We start from the raw sequence: 20,995 nt of genomic DNA on the forward strand, positions 1-20,995 counted from the left end.
AAACTCATTTTTCAACCACTCCACAAATTTCTTGTTAACAAACTATAGTTTTGGCAAGTCGGTTAGGACATCTACTTTGTACATGACACAAGTAATTTTTCCAACAATTGTTTACACACAGATTATTTCACTTATAATTCACTGTATCACAATTCCAGTGGGTTAGAAGTTTACATACACTAAGTTGACTGTGCCTTTAAACAGCTTGGAAATTCCAGAAAATGATGTCATGGCTTTAGAAGCTTCTGATAGGCTAATTGACATCATTTGAGTCAATTTGAGGTGTACCTGTGGATGTATTTCAAGGCCTACTTTCAAACTTAGTGCCTCTTTGCTTGACATCATGGGAAAATCTAAAGAAATCAGCCAAGACCTCAGAAATAAAATTGTAGACCTCCACAAGTCTTGTTCATCCTTGGGAGTAATTTCCAAATGCCTGAAGGTTCCAAATCCATCTGTACAAACAATAGTATGCATGTATAAACACCATGGGACCACGCAGCCGTCATACCGCTCAGGAAGGAGATGCGTTCTGTCTCCTAGAGATTAATGCACTTTGGTGCGAAAAGTGCAAATCAATCCCAGAACAACAGCAAAGGACCTTGTGAAGATGCTGGAGGAAACAGGTACAAAAGTATCTATATCCACAGTAAAACGAGTCCTATATCGACACAACCTGAAAGGTCGCTCAGCAAGGAAGAAGCCACTGCTCCAAAACCGCCATAAAAAAAGCCAGACTACGATTTGCAACTGCACATGGGGACAAAGATCGTACTTTTTGGAGAAATATCCTCTGGACTGATGAAACAAAAATAGAACTGTTTGGCCATAATGACCATCGTTATGTTTGGAGGATAAAGGGGGATGCTTGCAAGCCGAAGAACACCGTCCCAACCGTGAAGCACGGGGGTGGCAGCATTATGTTGTGGGGGTGCTTTGCTGCAGGAGGGACTGGTGCACTTCACAAAATTGATGGCATCATGAGGCAGGGAAATTATGTGGATATATTCAAGCAACATCTCAAGACATCTGTCAGGAAGTTAAAGCTTGGTTGCAAATGGGTCTTCCAAATGGACAATGACCCCAAGCATACTTCCGAAGTTGTGGCAAAATGGCTTAAGGACAACAGAGTCATGGTATTGGAGTGGCCATCCCAAAGCCCTGACCTCAATCCAATAGAAAATGTGTGGACAGAACTGAAAAAGCGTGTGTGAGCTAGTAGGCCTACAAACCTGACTCAGTTACACAAGCTCTGTCAGGAGGAGTGGGCCAAAATTCACCCAACTTATTGTGGGAAGCTTGTGGAAGGCTACCCGAAATGTTGGACCCAAGTTAAACAATTTAAAGGCAATGCTACCAAATACTAATTGAGTGTATGTAAACTTCTGACCCACTGGGAATGTGATGAAAGAAATAAAAGCTAATTATCTCTAGTATTATTCTAACATTTCACATTCTTAAAATAAAGTGGTGATCCTAACTGACCTATGACAAGGAATTTTTACTATGATTAAATGTAAGGAATTGTGAAAAACTGAGTTTAAATGTAGTTGGCTGAGTTGTATATAAACTTCTGACACGTTTTTGTGATCTAAAAGTCATCTTCCTGTTACCTTCCAGTGTAGTGAGAGCGACTTTATCACAATACTACGTCCTCCCGGCTGTATTTCTACCTGTGAGTACGGCAAGAGCTCAGATACACATGAAAAGTTGATATAACATCGCTTAGAGATCCCACCCAAAAATATGTAACATTCAAAGTGGGTTACTATTTATTTTACCCCCTAGGCCTGATGGGTAAAAACACACACCCAAAAGAGAAAGAAAGAACACAATCAGTTGGAGATGAAGAGATAGAGGGAGAGAGGGAGCCATTTGAGAAATAGAACAGAGAGAGTTGTAGGGATGGATTTATAAAGGAAGGCGGAGTTGAAAAGAGCACCTTGGGCGATATTGATAGATTGAGTGGATAAGACAGGCTGCCATGAAATTTTTTTTTTTTTTATCTGTAACCATTGGTAACTGGCAACTGTTCATAACCGTGATCATAATCATGTCGGTAACCATTGGTAACTGCAATCATATCCATGTTTGTGGCCGTGTCGGTAACCGTGTCTGTATTTGTCCCTGTCCTATGTGTGTTAATGGTGAAGGCGGTGACATCAGGTCCCATAGAGCAGTGGTTCTCAAACTTTTTGACCCGCAACCCCCAAAAAGGAGTGGTTCAATGCTCGCGACCCCTGTGCACGCATATGCACACGGGAACACACACGCACAATCGCTTCAACAAAGTACTGAGGAAATGGTCTGAATACTTAGGTAAATGTGGTATTTCCGTTTTGTTTTTTTTAATACATTTGAAAACATTTCTAAAATCCTGTTTTTGCTTTTTTTTGCTTTGTAAATATGGGTATTATGTGAAGATTGATGAGGTGAACAAACTATTTAATCCATTTTAGAATAAGGCTGTAACGTAACAAAATGTGGAAAAAGTCAAGGGATCTGAATACTTCCCGAATGCACTGTACATTAGTTTGAAAGCACCACGTTTTGCCCACTAGATACCGTTGTTCCTGCTACTGCCACCACACCCTTTTATCCATGTTGCTTCTGTTAATTAAATGGATCACAACATTTTCTTTGCAACTTTGGGTAGAAAATCAATAGCTTTTGCTCATGGTGAAAATACAATTGTGGTCATCCTCAGAATTCAAGCCAGTCCTCCATGATAGGAATTCAGTTTGTCTCCTCTTAGGCTTAATCTGTGTCCAGGTAACAGCCCCACTGTGTGTGGTTTCTTTTCATTTGTCAAACGGCAGTCGAGCGTCGATCAGCATGTCACCAGAATAAGACCCTCAACATTTATCGGAAAGGAGCATCAAGCTCATCACGGCGCACTTTCACCACCCTGTGAAGTCCAGTTCATAACGTATTTCCTCTTTTATATACTAGATGGTTTCATCTTATTTCATCTTTTATAAACTGCATGGTTTCATCGTATTTCATCTCTAATAAACTGCATGGTTTCATCTTATTTCATCTTTTATAAACTGCGTGGTTTCCCGAATCGTAGTTAGAGGACCACACACCTACTGTCTGATGTCATCGCGTGACTCTAAGTTTACTTTGATATGATGATACGCTTCCACCGCAATTTCTCACACAATTCATTTTACAGACACCAAAAGATCCCACCATGTCAAACGAACAACTGATCTGTTGGCATTTATGAAAACGTCCCGATTCCATCACAGCTGTCAGGATTTTATATGGTATGTCTTTATTCGCATTAAAAACTGTGGAAGGAAACGTGGTTATTGTGATGTCGTCAGATTAACATTAGATGTAGTATAACATCAGCTAGCTAGCTACGATTGAGAAGAGGAGAGCACCGGATTTTAGCTAGCTGACAACATTATGATCTGTCTGAAGTACATTTGACGACGTCATCAGGATGACAAAGTTGTTTCCTACAAAAAATGATTTGACAACTTTAGCAATGTCATCACGTTTCCTAGCCACGATAGTGTAATTTAGACTAAAAGGAGAAAGGAGAGGAGAGACAGGGAAGAGAAAAGAGCGAGTGGAAAGAGAAGACTGTGAAGACTGTGATGACAGTGAAATGGTGCTCCCCTCCCAGTTACAGATGTCGCTGCTTAAGTGTGTGTGCGTGTGTTCGTTATTGATGTGGTGAGCTGGGCGCGTAATCCAGCCCCAATTAGCAACATGAACGAGCAATTAGAACAGGGCACACGGAGCTTCCGCAATTGTGGTGGTGTTGGGGAGGAAGCGTCGCCATGATGGCATGGAACAACTATCTTCACTGTGGGTTTTTTTTTTCGAAGGCGTCCACTTAACCACTCTCTACAGCTGGATTTTTAAGTGGGAACACATTTCTCACAATGCCTTACACATCATGATCACTCTGTGTGCTCTTAGGTGGGGGGGAAATATTTCTCTCTTCCTTCTCCATCTCTTACTCTCTGTGGGTCTGTTGCCCTCTCTCTCCGTTATCTCCCAACTTGCTTCAATCAGCAGTAGATGAACACTGTAACGTGTTGGATGATTGGTTAACATTGGAATTGAACCCCACCCCCCACCCCTCTTTCTCCTTCTGTAGAGCTGCTCAGAAGTTGAACCTGTCATCGAAGAAGAAGAAGCAGCGCCCAGCGCCCCCCCCAGTGGTGTGTGACCCCCCTCTGTTCCCCACCAACTTCAGTGGGACCCTGCAGACCGCCCCTCCCCCCGCCCCACCTTGCCTGTTACGGGCTGCCAGCAAGATCAAAGACACCCCCGGACTGGGCAAGGTAGGACTTTATGAGCGCACACACACGTACATACGGTATCCTGAGGAATAGAAAGGGTGACATTTCCAGATAAACAAAATGTCACCTTCACTCCTGCTGCCGTGGCCTTTTTCCTACCACACACATACAGACAAACATACACAGACGCACACATTTCCACATTTCCCTGCTGCCTGTAACCTGTGAGAGCAGGTAAGATATTAGACCATACCGCGATGTGTGCCGTCGGATTTGCTGCCCCCCTCCTCCGCTTGGGTTTTGGTACATTCCGGCTCACCTTAATCGAATCAGCCCAGCAGGGATGCTTCCATTCACCTCCAGATTGCGGGGGGGAGATATTTTATATCAGTAAAGGAAATTAAATGATGTGTGTTCTTATCTCTAGGCATACTTAAAAGGAAGTCCCTTGAAGGAAAGATAAAGTGCTGGTTTGTGAACCTCAGGCTGCTAGCAGCTCTACCTGTACTCGCTGAAGAGACCGATGTGAAAGAATGAAGAAATGGAGAAATGGAGAGGTCCATCTGTCACTGTGGAAAATGTTGTCTAAAATATTGCACACCATTGGGAGATCATTTAGCAGAACCTCAAGCTAAAATGTGTTGATACCAGCTTGATTTAAGAGAGGTTATTTTGTGGACAAAACAAATGAATGACATTTCATCGTCTTAACATAATATACGATTGATTCCTCCTCGTCCTCCTTGTCCATCGATTAGGTTTATCTCCAATCCGCCCATCTTCTACTTCACTCCCTCTCCTCCCCTCCTTTGTGGGGCTTCCACGGTCACTTCAATCACCCAGCAAAGTGTTAACCACACAGCCACACAGACGCTCACAAACAGAAACACACACACAGACCGACACACACACAGACAGACACACACACACAGACACGCTCTGGAACGAGTGGCAGCCTTGAGAGCAATGACACTAAGAAGCCTAAGCCATTATTAATAGCTGTCTCAGATCAGGCCAAAAACAACACCTCACAGGCAGTGTGTGTGTGTGTGTGTGTGTGTGTGTGTGTGTGTGTGTGTGTGTGTGTGTGTGTGTGTGTGTGTGTGTGTGTGTGTGTGTGTGTGTGTGTGTGTGTGTGTGTGTGTGTGTGTGTGCATGCAGAGTATGGGAATTCAATAGCCACTTTGCTACCTTGTTGTGGGTAAAATATTAATAGTGGTGGTATTGGCAGGCCTACGAAAGGCTTAATTGTGAGATAGAGGGGTGGACACGAGCCAGGAGAACAACAAGGCAGATTGAAGGAGGGAGGAAAGAGAGACAGATATTTAGAGAGATGGAGAGAGAGGGAGAGAGAGAAAGAGGGTTTGGGATGCCTGATTCTGCATTAAGACTGTCAGAGCTTTTGTGTGTGTGTTGTCATACTCATTCCTCTCACACTCTCTGTGTCTCTATGTGTGTGTGTGTATACATGTGTGTTAGTAAGGGCAGTCTCTAAGCTATGTTGCCAAATTAGCAACTTTGTTGCTAGATTTAGTTTAGATTTAGTTTTCAGACCCCTCCAGTGACTTATTGGTAAAAGAGTACAGTGACAAATGTAGCTACTTTTTAAGGCTTCCCCAGCGACTATTGGATGATTTAGCAACTTCCCTGTTTGTGTGTGTTTCCGTTCAGCTGAGCTCAGCTGTGCTACTCTGTTCTGCGGTCTTGCTCCCCTTCCAAAGCCTCTCTCCCCGCCTCGCTCTGCTGTAGCCTCTTAGTCCTCTCCCTGCTGTAGCCTCTCAGTCCTCTCCCTGCTGTAGCCTCTCAGTTCTCTCCCTGCTGTAGCCTCTCAGTCCTCTCCCTGCTGTAGCCTCTCAGTCCTCTCCCTGCTGTAGCCTCTCTCAGTCCTCGCCCTCTCTCTGTACTCTCTCTGCTGTAGCCTCTCAGTCCTCTCTCTGCTGTAGCCTCTCAGTCCTCTCTCTGCTGTAGCCTCTCAGTCCTCTCTCTGCTGTAGCCTCTCAGTCCTCTCTCTGCTGTAGCCTCTCAGTCCGCTCTCTGCTGTAGCCTCTCAGTCCGCTCTCTGCTGTAGCCTCTCAGTCCGCTCTCTGCTGTAGCCTCTCAGTCCGCTCTCTGCTGTAGCCTCTCAGTCCGCTCTCTGCTGTAGCCTCTCAGTCCTCTCTCTGCTGTAGCCTCTCAGTCCTCTCTCTGCTGTAGCCTCTCAGTCCTCTCTCTGCTATAGCCTCTCAGTCCTCTCTCTGCTGTAGCCTCTCAATCCTCTCTCTGCTGTAGCCTCTCAGTCCTCTCTCTGCTATAGCCTCTCAGTCCTCTCTCTGCTGTAGCCTCTCAGTCCTCTCTCTGCTGTAGCCTCTCAGTCCTCTCGCTGCTGAAGTGAAGTGAATTTAATTAAAATGGGTTCCTTTATGTTCTCCTTCAAACATTCTATTTAGTTTTGATTTGGAGAACTTCTCATTGCTTGAGAGACTGATGGACAGCATAAGCATGTGCAAATGGTCATTATGAAGTCACTATTATGTCATGACGTCATCTAGCAACTTCTAGCGACAAATGGAGCAGCCGACAGCTACTTTCCTTGGATTGTTGGCAAAACTGGTCTCATGGGATTATTTTCTGTAATTTAAAAGCTCACATTAGTTTGATATTGGCTTAACCGGTCTCCATGGTTACAATCAGCGGCCAGCAGTGGGATACCTGTGAGACACAGGCGCACACACACAGTCCCACTGGTACTCTTCCTTAATCAGATTTCTCTCTTATCACATCCCCAGTTATGAGAGAGAGAGAGAGAGACCCTGTGAATTATTCAGTCGAGCCTCTTTTAACTGATACTCTAAAAACGACTGCGGAGAGTTTGTGTTTTCCTGCCTCGTCAAATGACATGGTGATTAAATATTTATCGGCAACACGATGACAACGTCAGAAACATTGCTATCGATTCATTCCCAGCTCAGTCACACGGTTACTTATTCATTAAATGCTGCAGCATAACATGTTATGTTGCCTGTGTCCTAAGGCCGTACACACACCACAGGAGGTTGGTGGCACCTTAATTGGGGAGAACGGGCTCGTGGTAATGGCTGGAGCAGCATCAGTGGAATGGTATTAAATACATCAAACAGATGGTTTCCAGGTGTTTGATGCCATTCCCTTTGCTCCGTTCCGGCCATTTATTTATGAGCCGTCCTCCCCTCAGCAGCCTCCACTGACACATACTGGTCAGGGTTTAAAGTAACGAGACATAAAGCCAATATTTACCAGCCGACCTTCATACATGTTCTTCAGGTTTTGAAGGTAAACAAGAGGCCTTCTTACAGTAAGAATACATCAGCTGTTGGAATGGGACCTCTGCTACCTGCTAGGCCATCGGTTCTGCTGTGAGCTACTCGTTGTTCGACTTCTGATGCCTTTATGGACAGATGGACCAGCCTGGTGCAGTGTAGACTTGGGACCTGACAGGCAGACTGGGTTGTTTGTATCACACAGTGTGACATCATGACGGGGAGCTGAGAGCCAAGAGCTTTGTTTGGCATCGCATCAGGGGGAGAGAGAGAGATGGAGCAGGAGGAGAGAGAGATGGAGCAGGAGGAGAGAGAGAAGGGGGGGATAGAGAGAGATGGAGAAGAGGGGGGAGAGAGAGATGGAGGAGAGGGGGAGATAGAGATAGATGGAGGAGATAGAGAGAGGGGAGAGAGAGAGAGAAGGGGGGATAGAGAGAGATGGAGGAGGAGAGAGAAGGGGGGATAGAGAGAGATGGAGGAGAGAGAGAAGGGGGGGATAGAGAGAGATGGAGGATAGAGAGAAGGGGGGGATAGAGAGAGATGGAGGAGGAGGAGAGAGAGAAGGGAGGGATAGAGAGAGATGGAGGAGGAGAGATAAGGGGGGGATAGAGAGAGATGGAGGAGAGAGAGAAGGGGGGGATAGAGAGAGATGGAGGAGAGAGAGAAGGGGGGAATAGAGAGAGATGGAGGAGGAGGAGAGAGAGAAGGGGGGGATAGAGAGAGATGGAGGAGAGAGAGAAGGGGGGATAGAGAGAGATGGAGGAGAGAGAGAAGGGGGGATAGATAGAGATGGAGGAGGAGGAGAGAGAGAAGGGAGGGATAGAGAGAGATGGAGGAGGAGGAGAGAGAGAAGGGAGGGATAGAGAGAGATGGAGGAGGAGAGAGAAGGGGGGATAGAGAGAGATGGAGGAGAGAGAGAAGGGGGGGATAGAGAGAGATGGAGGAGAGAGAGAAGGGGGGGATAGAGAGAGATGGAGGAGAGAGAGAAGGGGGAGATAGAGAGAGATGGAGGAGGAGGAGAGAGAGAAGGGGGGGATAGAGAGAGATGGAGGAGGAGGAGAGAGAGAAGGGGGGGATAGAGAGAGATGGAGGAGGAGGAGAGAGAGAGATGGAGGAGGAGGAGGAGAGAGAAGGGGGGGATAGAGAGAGATGGAGGAGGAGGAGGAGGAGAGAAGGGGGGGATAGAGAGAGATGGAGGAGGAGGAGAGAGAGAGAAGGGAGGGATAGAGAGAGATGGAGGAGAGAGAGAAGGTTGGGATAGAGAGAGATGGAGGAGGAGAGAGAAGGGGGGATAGAGAGAGATGGAGGAGGAGGAGAGAGAGAAAGGGGGATAGAGAGAGATGGAGGAGGAGAGAGAGAGAAGGGGGGATAGAGAGAGATGGAGGAGGAGAGAGAAGGGGGGGTAGAGAGAGATGGAGGAGAGAGAGAAGGGGGGGATAGAGAGAGATGGAGGAGAGAGAGAAGGGGGGGATAGAGAGAGATGGAGGAGGAGGAGAGAGAGAAGGGAGGGCTAGAGAGAGATGGAGGAGGAGAGAGAAGGGGGGGATAGAGAGAGATGGAGGAGAGAGAGAGGGGGGGATAGAGAGAGATGGAGGAGAGAGAGAAGGGGGAATAGAGAGAGATGGAGGAGGAGGAGAAAGAGAAGGGGGGATAGAGAGAGATGGGGGAGAGAGAGAAGGGGGGATAGAGAGAGATGAGGGGGCAGAGAAGGGGGGATAGATAGAGATGGAGGAGGAGGAGAGAGAGAAGGGAGGGATAGAGAGAGATGGAGGAGGAGGAGAGAGAGAAGGGAGGGATAGAGAGAGATGGAGGAGGAGAGAGAAGGGGGATAGAGAGAGATGGAGGAGGAGAGGGAGAGAGAGAGAAGGGGGGATAGAGAGAGATGGAGAGGGAGAGAGAGAAGGGGGGATAGAGAGAGATGGAGGAGGAGAGGGAGAGAGAGAAGGGGGGATAGAGAGAGATGGAGGAGGAGAGGGAGAGAGAGAGAAGGGGGGATAGAGAGAGATGGAGAGATGGAGGAGAGGGAGAGAAGGGGGGGTAGAGAGAGATGGAGGAGGAGAGGGAGAGAGAGAGAAGGGGCGGTAGAGAGAGATGGAGGAGGAGAGGGAGGGAGAGAGAGAAGGGGGGATAGAGAGATATGGAGGAGGAGGAGAGAGAGAAGGGGGAGATGGAGGAGGAGGAGAGAGAGAGAGAGAAGGGGGGATAGAGAGAGATGGAGGAGGAGAGAGAGAAGGGGGGATAGAGAGAGATGGAGGAGAGAGAGAGAGGGAAGGGGGGATAGAGAGAGATGGAGGAGGAGAGAGAGAAGGGGGGATAGAGAGAGATGGAGGAGAAGAGGGAGAGAGAGAAGGGGGATAGAGAGAGATGGAGGAGGAGAGGGAGAGAGAGAGAAGGGGGGATAGAGAGAGATGGAGGAGGAGAGGGAGAGAGAGAGAAGGGGGGATAGAGAGAGATGGAGGAGGAGAGGGAGAGAGAGAAGGGGGGATAGAGAGAGATGGAGGAGGACAGGGAGAGAGAGAGAAGGGGGGATAGAGAGAGATGGAGGAGGAGAGGGAGGGAGAGAGAAGGGGGGATAGAGAGAGATGGAGGAGGAGGAGCGGGAGAGAGAGAAGGGGGGATAGAGAGAGATGGAGGAGGAGAGGGAGAAGGGGGAGAGGTGTAGATAAAGAATGGAGGGTCTAGAGAGAGAGAGCGAGAGGTAGAGAGAGACAGAAGAGCTGTTATCAGGGTGACATCAGTGTCTGTCTGAGGAGTTGCTCCAGGGGACTTGATGAACGCAGAGAGAGATGAGAGCTTCCACTCAAATACACTACTAATGGGCCTTCTCCCAACCCCTCCTCCCTCTTATATCCTTAACCCCTCTCAACCTCTCCTCGTCCATTGCTCTTTCTTTCCCCTACTGTAGGACCCCCCCCCCCCCCCTTTCCCCACCCTGTTTAAGCTGAACAAAGAGCCTATAGCTCTGTCTCTGTCGTCGTGCGATTGGTACATCCAGTATACACCCACAGATTCTTGAAGAACATGACTTATGAATGCCTAATGAGCTTAGTTCGACCTGTCGCACCCCGTCAGAACCCAAAATAGAAGCTTGTTTTACTCCAATGTTTGTAAACAATGCAATTGTAAATAAACACTGTATAGCCTCAAAACATGGTTAAAACGAAACGTATATCCTATATGGTCAGTACTTGCATCCATAGCTTGAGCGTGGTTACATTTCTCCAGCCCCAATCCGGAAGGTATTTACCAAAATCAATGGCGGGGTGTCGGCTTTGTTATTTTTTTTTTAAACTGCTGATTGCTCCTTTAAGGACCTGCTAACTGTCTGTCTAATGAAGAGCAGCCACAACGCCAAGATACATTTAACATCATCAACATCTTGGCTCTTAGTTGTTTTATAGAAACACTATAAACAGACTCTCTCGCTTTCTTTTTCTATCATACTCTCTCTCACACACACACACACACACACACACACACACACACACACACACACACACACACACACACACACACACACAGTATCTAAGCCTGTACGTAAATTACATATAAGTCCCGGTGTGTGCTGTGTAATCATGCAATGTGTGCTTTCCCACAGAGACAGGAAGAGGAAATGGATATCTGTGGGGAACACAATATGAGTTACACAAATCCTTCCCCTGAGGCACTTACTGATATGATGGGCCTTTGTATTGGGGTCAAGATAGGGCCCTGGACGCTCAGGAGTGTGTACGTGTGTGTATGTTTATATTGCAAAAGGTCTTTGAATTTAATGTGAAGTCTTGACCTGACCGTTAACTGTACTCGCCAGGCTTACACCTCAACTCTCATCATAGTAGACAGGCAGCAGGTACATTCTCTCTCTCTCTCTCACACACACGCACACATGCGCGCACACACACCCTACTCTTATCTCTCTGGAAGGCCTTTCTCCCTGTCGTTTCCTGGTCATTTTGATTTTGATGTGCCATTCAGAGGGTGGATGGGCAAGACAAAAGAGATTTCAGTGCCTTTGAACAGGGTTTGGTAGTAGGTGCCAGGCGCAGCGGTTTGAGTGTGTCAAAAACTGGGTTTTTCATGCTCAACCGTTTCCTGTGTGTATCAAGAATGTTCCACCACCCAAAGGACATCCAGCCAACTTGACACAACTGTGGGAGGCATTGGAGTCAACATGGGGCAGCTTTTGACACCTTGTAGAGTCCATGTCACGATGAATTGAGTCTGTTCTGAGGGAACAACGTTTGTTTTGTACACTCAGTGTACGTTTTAATATGTTCTGTGTGTGTGTGTGTGTATATATATATATATATATACAGTGCCTTGCGAAAGTATTCGGCCCCCTTGAACTTTGCGACCTTTTGCCACATTTCAGGCTTCAAACATAAAGATATAAAACTGTATTTTTTTGTGAAGAATCAACAACAAGTGGGACACAATCATGAAGTGGAACGACATTTATTGGATATTTCAAACTTTTTTAACAAATCAAAAACTGAAAAATTGGGCGTGCAAAATTATTCAGCCCCCTTAAGTTAATACTTTGTAGCGCCACCTTTTGCTGCGATTACAGCTGTAAGTCGCTTGGGGTATGTCTCTATCAGTTTTGCACATCGAGAGACTGACATTTTTTCCCATTCCTCCTTGCAAAACAGCTCGAGCTCAGTGAGGTTGGATGGAGAGCATTTGTGAACAGCAGTTTTCAGTTCTTTCCACAGATTCTCGATTGGATTCAGGTCTGGACATTGACTTGGCCATTCTAACACCTGGATATGTTTATTTTTGAACCATTCCATTGTAGATTTTGCTTTATGTTTTGGATCATTGTCTTGTTGGAAGACAAATCTCCGTCCCAGTCTCAGGTCTTTTGCAGACTCCATCAGGTTTTCTTCCAGAATCGTCCTGTATTTGGCTCCATCCATCTTCCCATCAATTTTAACCATCTTCCCTGTCCCTGCTGAAGAAAAGCAGGCCCAAACCATGATGCTGCCACCACCATGTTTGACAGTGGGGATGGTGTGTTGCTTTTACGCCAAACATAACGTTTTGCATTGTTGCCAAAAAGTTCCATTTTGGTTTCATCTGACCAGAGCACCTTCTTCCACATGTTTGGTGTGTCTCCTAGGTGGCTTGTGGCAAACTTTAAACAACACTTTTTATGGATATCTTTAAGAAATGGCTTTCTTCTTGCCACTCTTCCATAAAGGCCAAATTCGTGCAATATACGACTGATTGTTGTCATATGGACAGAGTCTCCCACCTCAGCTGTAGATCTCTGCAGTTCATCCAGAGTGATCATGGGCCTCTTGGCTGCATCTCTGATCAGTCTTCTCCTTGTATGAGCTGAAAGTTTAGAGGGACGGCCAGGTCTTGGTAGATTTGCAGTGGTCTGATACTCCTTCCATTTCAATATTATCGCTTGCACAGTGCTCCTTGGGATGTTTAAAGCTTGGGAAATCTTTTTGTATCCAAATCCGGCTTTAAACTTCTTCACAACAGTATCTCGGACCTGCCTGGTGTGTTCCTTGTTCTTCATGATGCTCTCTGCGCTTTTAACGGACCTCTGAGACTATCACAGTGCAGGTGCATTTATACGGAGACTTGATTACACACAGGTGGATTGTATTTATCATCATTAGTCATTTAGGTCAACATTGGATCATTCAGAGATCCTCACTGAACTTCTGGAGAGAGTTTGCTGCACTGAAAGTAAAGGGGCTGAATAATTTTGCACGCCCAATTTTTCAGTTTTTGATTTGTTAAAAAAGTTTGAAATAACCAATAAATGTCGTTCCACTTCATGATTGTGTCCCACTTGTTGTTGATTCTTCACAAAAAAATACAGTTTTATATCTTTATGTTTGAAGCCTGAAATGTGGCAAAAGGTCGCAAAGTTCAAGGGGGCCGAATACTTTCGCAAGGCACTGTATCTTCACTTTGAATAAAAAATCAGTCATTTCCATTAGAGAGAGACAAATAATTTGTATAGTCCACTGTAGAAGCGCTGTTAAAACGTCTTGTCCTAGAGAATCTTTTTAATGTCAGTGTGTTTTAATGGTGAGCTGCGTTTGAGAGGAGATCTGGAGAATGTCAGCTCAGTGCTGCTGGCTCTACAAGCAAACCATTCTACCTTACTCCTCTGCAGAGGAGAGGGGGGATCCATCATATTCCCTTCTCCCTCATTCACTTTCTCTCTCTTACTTTTCCCTCCGTCCCCCTCTCTCTCTATCTGTCACACTATACACACACACACTATACACACACACACACACACACACACACACACACACACACACACACACACACACACACACACACACACACACACACACTGTTATTGCATTTGCCCCATGTTTTCAGTTATTCAAATGACATTATTTTGTTAGCACGCAGATTCCTGCTGCGTTGCGTTCATGGTGAATGTCTTTCATTTGTGTTTCCGTTCTCCTTGGCTGCTCAATGCTGTTACACAACACGACGCAGACTCATGCCTTCATGTCCTCAAGGCTCAAATCTTTTCTATTCACTTATCTGCTATTTACTCTGTTTGCTTTCATCTCTGCTCACGTCTCTCCCCTCTATCCGGCTGTAATTCTGTCTTTTCTGAGCATTCTGGAGCGTCCTGTCTGAAAGCACAGTGTGTTTGGGAGCGTTTGGGAACGCCGTCCCGTTTTTAATCCCAGAGCAACGTTTAGCGGAAGCTTAAAGCAGAACCTGTCTTCTGACGGTGACTCATGTTTGGTCTCGGTGGTGGGGGAAATGACAGCATGGATCTGAATTTGCATCCTCTCCTCTACTCCCTCCTCTCCCTTTCCCTCCCCCCCTACATTCCTCTCCTCCCTTTTTTCTCTCTCCCCTCCATCTCACTCCCTCCCCTCTCTCTTCTTCCATCCTGAATTGCTCCATCCTCCCGCTATCTATTTCTCCCTTATCCCCATCCCGCTCTCTAAAGCTCCTCCTAGCTGTGAGTAAAGAAGTAGATAAGTGAACCTGCAGGAGCTCTGGGAAAAGTTTGAGATCTGTCAGCTGCTTTTCTCTCGATAAAAAAACCTCAACGCCAACGAGGTGTGACAACAAACGAGTGTTGGCGTGTGTGGGTGTGGGGGGGGGGAGGAGAGGAGAGAGAGGAGGTGAAAGAGAGAGAGCTAAAATAAGATTGCTCCGCTTAAAGCTTTGAAGTCTAACACAGGAAAAAGAGGGAGAGGTGATGCAGGTGTTGATGCGTGTCTTCTAAGAACTAAATAGCTGGCTTGTCTTTGTTAGGTTTAGCGCAGAAGAGGGTTTCAGCCCCCCATGAATGAAACAATAGGATTTTATCGTTTCTACTGGGGTTCTACAGTTTTTTTACTATGGTTCAATTGTTTACAAATAGTTTTTACAACGGTTCAACTGGTTTTTATCCTGGTTCAACTGGCCTCTCTATGGCTTTAGGGGTTTGACCTGATATTATCTTGACCTACTTCTGTTCTATTGTTGGGTTCTACAATCTGATTCTGTTGAGTTTACGATCCCCTGTTCTGAGTTCTCTGGTCCTGTCCTCTGTCCCTCCACCAGGTGAAGGTGATGGTGCGTGTGTGTCCCGTGATGTCCTCGGACGCAGCAGAGTCCAGCTCTTTCCTCAAGGTGGACACCAGGAAGAAGCAGGTGACCATTATGGATCCATCAGCCAACCAGATGCAAGGAAACACCCTCCAGAAACGAGGAGTCAATCAGGCCCCACCTAAGATGTTTGCCTTTGACGCCGCCTTCCCCCATGATGCATCACAGGTAGAGATCTGATTATGCGCAGGGCAGCCAATCCCAAATTACCCCCCCCCCCCCAGCCAATTCCAAATGACCCCCTAGCCAATCCCAATCTCTCTCTCTAGGCGGAGGTGTGTGCTGGTACTGTAGCTGAGGTCATTCAGTCGGTGGTGAACGGAGCAGATGGCTGTGTCTTCTGCTTCGGACACTCTAAACTGGGTAAGGATGTGTGTGTGTGTATGAACCTGATCTGAGCCTTTGTTGTATGGCGCACACACACACACACACACACACACACACACAATGTTGTGCCGTATGTAGCCAGACATTGACAAACGGAGAAAATAAAGTGAATGCATTTGCAAAGTATCGACCGCTGATTTTCTGAGTGTGACGCTCTCTGATCAACATGACTGCATCTCAGCTAGCCTCTACTATCAGGACAGACTGCATGGGGAGGGAGGGAAGAACATTAAAGGGGAGATGGGAGAGAGGGGAGATGGGAGAGAGGGGAGAGGGAGATGGGAGAGAGGGGAGAGGGAGATGGGAGAGATGGGGGAGAGAGGGGAGAGGGAGATGGGAGAGAGGGGAGAGGGAGATGGGAGAGAGGGAGAGGGGAGAGGGAGAGAGGGGAGAGGGAGATGGGAGCAGCCGGGCAAGAAGAGGGAGTGGAACAGAAAGAAGAATGAGAGAGGGAGAGCGAGGGGGAGAGGAATGCAGGGACAGACAAGGGTAGAGAGAAAGAGAGGGTGAACAGGTCAGAAAGAGAGAGAGAGAGAGAAAGAGAGAGAGAGAGGAGACTAATGTCACTTCAAATCTCCTCCAGTTCAGTAGCCCTGGTCTTGTCTTGTCTGAGCAGGAGGCTGAATCTCCACCAGTTTAATCCCACTGAGGTCCCTCCTCAGAAGGGCACAGTAATGAGTGTCAGGACCCTGCCTGATCCACTCTCTGTAACGTGTCTGTCTTACTGTCTGTGTGTGCCTTCAGCGTCCATGCTTTCACAGTCATGTAATCAGTCTAGCCATGACAAATTCTCTACATGTCATAAGCCTGTTCTTACAGCCCAGACACACACACACACACACACAGGATAAAAACAGCTGGGACAAAATAACACACAATGAACAAACCGTTACAGTTAATTCGGAAAGTTTTCAGACCTCTTCACTTTTTCCAGATTTTGTTACATTACAGCCTCATTCTAAAATGGATAAAATACATACAAATCAGCAGCAATCTACACACAATATCCCATAATGACAAAGTGAAAACAGGTCATTTTTGCAAATGTATAAAAAATGTCAAACAGAAATACCTTATTTACTTAAGTATTCAGACCCTTTGCTATGAGACTTCAGAACTCAGGTTCATCCTGTTTCCATTGATCATCCTTGAGATGTTTTCACAACTTGATTGGAGTCGACCTGTGGAAAATTGAATGTATTGGACATGATTTGGAAAGGCACACACCTGTCTATATAAGATCCCACAGCTGACAGTGCATGTCAGAGCAAAAACCAAGCCACGAGGTTGAAGGAATTGCCTGAAGAGCTCCGAGACAGGATTGTGTCGAGGAACAGATCTGGGGAAGGGTACCAAAAAATGTCTGCAGCATTGAAGGTCCCCAAAAACACAGTGGCATCCATCATTCTGGAGCTGGCCGCCCGCCCATACTGAGCAATCAGGGGAGAAGGGCCTTGGTCAGAGAGGTGACCAAGAACCTGATGGTCACTCTGACGGAGCTTTTGAGTTCCTCTGTGGAGATGGGAGAACCTTCCAGAAGGACAACCATCTCTGCAGCCATGCACCAATCAGGCCTTTATGGTAGAGTGGCTTGGCAGAAGCCACTCCTCAGTAAAAGGCACATCAAAGTCCGCTTGGAGTTTGCCAAAAGGCACCTGAAGACTCTCAGACCATGACAACCAAGATTCTCTGGTCTGATGAAACCAAGATTGAACTCTTTGGCCTGAATTCCAAGCATCACGTCTGGAGGAAACTTGGCACCATCCCTATGGTGAAGCATGGTGGTGGCAGCATCATGCTGTGGGGATATTTTTCAGCAGCAGGAACTGGGAGACTAGTCAGGATTGAGGCAAAGATTAACAAAGTACAGAGATATCCTTGATGAAAACCGTATCCAGAGCACTCAGGACTTCAGACTGTGGCGAAGGTTCACCTTCCAATACGACAACAGCCTTAAGCACACAGCCAAGACAACGCAGGAGTGGCTTCGGGACAAGTCTCTGAATGTCCTTGAATGGCCCAGCCAGAGCCCAGACTTGAACCTGATCGAACATCTCTGGAGAGACCTGAAAATATCTGTGCAGCAACACTCCACATCCAACCTGACAGAGCTTGAGAGGTTCTGCAGAGCAGAATGGGAGGAACTCCCCAAATACAGGTGTACCAAGCTTGTAGCCTCATACCCAAGAAGACTCTAAGCTGTAATCGCTGCCAAAGGTGCTTCAACAAATTACTGAGTAAATGGTGTGAATACTTATGTAAATGTGATATTTCAGTTTATTCATAAAAATGTATAAAACCCAGTTGTTGCTTTGTCATTATGGGGTATTGTGTATAGATTGATGAGGGGTATAAAAACAGAGTCACACACACTATGTATAAATTACTTGGAGTTTATACACAAAGTGTGCGACTCCCTTTGTTTTTATAGCCTACAGTTCATTCACCATTAGTCAGCACCTCTACACTAAATCATTTTCTTTGGCTGTGCACCAGCTCATGCTTTTGATGAGGGGGAGAGAAAACGAATCCTTTTTAATATAAGGCTGTAACATAGCAAAATGTGGAAAAAGTCAAGAGGTCTGAATACTTTCCGAAGGCACTGTATATTATTTAGCAGCTGCTTTCATCTAGAGTGACTTAAAAAAAATAATATATTTAGCCTTTATTGAACCAGGCAAGTCAGTTAAGAACAAATTCTTATTTACAATGACGTCCTAGGAACAGTGGGTTAAACTGCGGGTTAAACTGCCTTGTTCAGGGGCAGCTCGGGGATTCGATCTAGCAAGGCTACGTGCCGCCCCACAATAAGTGCAATCAGCTATGGAAAGTGACCACATAGCATCGTATGGCCATCGCTAGTAAAACCTTCTGGAATGGAAAAGTCCCCCACCCGCCGACTACGCCATCTATCAGCCTCCGGTGGAATGTCAGAGGACACACTCACTGGTCCTGGTAATTAAACACAGAATATTCCCTTTAGCAACACACACACATTCGCGAACACACATGCACATTTACACACACATGCACATTTACACATACATGCAAAACTACACACACACACACCACCCTGCCCCTACCAACCCCACCATATATCAGCCTGTGGTGTGATGTCAGTGGACACGCGTGTTGGTTCGCTGGTCATGGAAATTAATGCCAGAATCCTCGCTTTAGGAATAAAGACAGAGCCCTCTCTGCTCCACTAGCCTACCAGGCCTGGAGAAGATTATTGCATTAGCTTTTATTTTACATCCACAAAACGGATCACTGAAAGAAGGAGGGTGGGTTTGAGGCTCCAGGCTCTGAGATCTGTAAGTGTGTGTGTGTGTGTGTGTGTGTGTGTGTGTGTGTGTGTGTGTGTGTGTGTGCACGTGCATTCACGTTTGTGTGTGTGTTTGATGTTGGAATAGAATAAACTGTGCTGCACTGGTCCCTAATAGAGATCAAATACCCTCACAGGCCAGTCTCTTTTTATGAATCATTCATTCCATTTGATTCTGTCCTGTAAATCCAATCAATACATATAACATCACAGGCGGGTAATAAACCCTGTCTGTCTAGCTATCTATCTGTCTGTCTGTCCCAACCCACCTCAGCCCCCTAAACCACCGATTTAAATCAGATGAGATTCAATAAGGACTGAGGGCATGTAGATGAAGGTAGAGTAATGGATGGCCGGGTTATGAACAGAGGAGGAGGGAGAGAGGAGAGAGGGGAACATTGTAGATAATTGAATCCCACGCTCTCTTGCTCTTGCATTACCTCATCCTCCTCGAGTCCTCTGATTGGATTACTGGCCCTGGGCCGTACGGCCATCCCTTTAATGGCAGCCATCTTTATTATGTCTGTAATCAATGTAGCAATCCTGTCACTGTGGGATCTCTTTCTCTCTCTCATCTATTTCTGCCTCTAACTCCCTCTCTCCCTCTCCCTCTGAAGATGCTTGTTGGCCTGTCAGCATTACCAGTTCTGTACTCTGTTGTTCAGGCCAATTATAAGCAAGAATCGCTCTAAGCTATGATGATGGAAGATGCCTTACCAGTATCCCACTGACAGACTACTACCCCACCTGGCTACATCCCACTCCACTGTCAGTCTTCCCAACCACCACCCACAGCATATACCCCACACAGACAATATGACATGGTGGGGGATGGTCAGACCATTCCCCTGTTGATCTGCTACTTGGCATGTTGTGTCAGATGGAAGGTGTGAATACCAGCTAGTCTTGAGCAGAGGCAAAGTGATCTACAATCCAGCCTGTGCACTGCTATCTTAGTCAGAGTGCCAGTATTCACAGAGAGAGAGAGAGAGAGAGAGAGAGAGAGAGAGAGAGAGAGAGAGAGAGAGAGAGAGAGAGAGAGAGAGAGAGAGAGAGAGAGAGAGAGAGAGAGAGAGAGAGAGAGAGAGAGAGAGAGAGTTGTTGCTGATTGCTGACTGCTCATGGCACAATGAGCTTGTGATTAAGTTTCTGTAGCACCAGAGAGTATGAGTCACAACGTTCTGAAATTAAACAACAAACAAAATACATGAATGCACAGACACACAGAGAGAGAGAGGAGTGTGAAAGGAATGAGTCTGACAGCTTGAGCCAAGAGCAGTACAGTAACTCTGAATGGAATGGTTTTTATTGTCCTATGTTGTACAGCCACAAAGCACTGTTCTTTATTGCTTACTCAAAAGTTAATTTAATTTGGAAGATCTAACATCATGGCGGTCTTCTGGTGTCATGTGTGACAGAGACGAGGCAGATTCAGATCCAAAGTTCTGTCAATTAACGGTCTCTAAGCCAACAGACACCATATCAAGCGGTGCGCTGTGACACTGAATTATAGTAGCGGATAAGAAATGATTAGAGATCATCTTTAGAAGGCAGTCCAGCATTGTGATTGGCTGCCCTCGTCCAATCACATTATTAATGATCTCATTGAGTACCTACTGTAAATGAATCCTCTGTGACGTTTAATGTCTCTATGGATGAACAAAACATCAGAGAAGACGGAGTTAAACACTTAGCAGGCAGCAATGACAAAGGCTTTTGAGAAATGATTCTACTCTGATTAAGTCGAGACATAAAAGGCTGATGGAGAACACATACAGTTTAACCTGGCGCGCACACAAAACAAGGCAGAATGAAAGGCACATTGCAAAAATACACACAGATGTATGCACACACACACACACACACACACACACCATGTGGATGTGTGTGTGCATGTGCGACATATGGCTTTGTTTATCCGTGTGTTTGATCTCTCTTCCGTCAACAGTAGGGGTCGTCCCCCTGCGTCTAGGTTCGTAGGGGCTGGTCTGGACACACAGTGGGGATACACACAAACGGAGTTCATTTAGAAATCAGACCAAAGGGGTGGGCTGTAGACATGGGAGAAAGGAAAGAGGACAGAGTGTGTGTGGTGTTTTGGAAGAGATGATTATGTTAATGATTGTTTTACTGCTGATGGAGTTTTG

The 20,995-nt window shown here is 46.2% G+C and overlaps 1 protein-coding gene across 1 annotated transcript in view; it reads left to right on the plus strand.

Moving 5' to 3' along the window:
• The window catches only part of LOC139384025 (kinesin-like protein KIF26B), a 172,533-nt gene that overhangs the window by 115,993 nt on the left and 35,545 nt on the right, over positions 1-20,995 (plus strand). The window contains exons 5-7 of the mRNA XM_071128655.1: positions 4,121-4,307; positions 15,092-15,304; positions 15,406-15,499. Coding sequence (XP_070984756.1) covers positions 4,121-4,307; positions 15,092-15,304; positions 15,406-15,499 — 494 coding nt within the window. The remainder of the gene's footprint in view (positions 1-4,120; positions 4,308-15,091; positions 15,305-15,405; positions 15,500-20,995) is intronic.

The sequence above is a fragment of the Oncorhynchus clarkii genome, chromosome 25, assembly GCF_045791955.1.
Source record: "Oncorhynchus clarkii lewisi isolate Uvic-CL-2024 chromosome 25, UVic_Ocla_1.0, whole genome shotgun sequence".
NCBI lineage: Eukaryota > Metazoa > Chordata > Actinopteri > Salmoniformes > Salmonidae > Oncorhynchus > Oncorhynchus clarkii.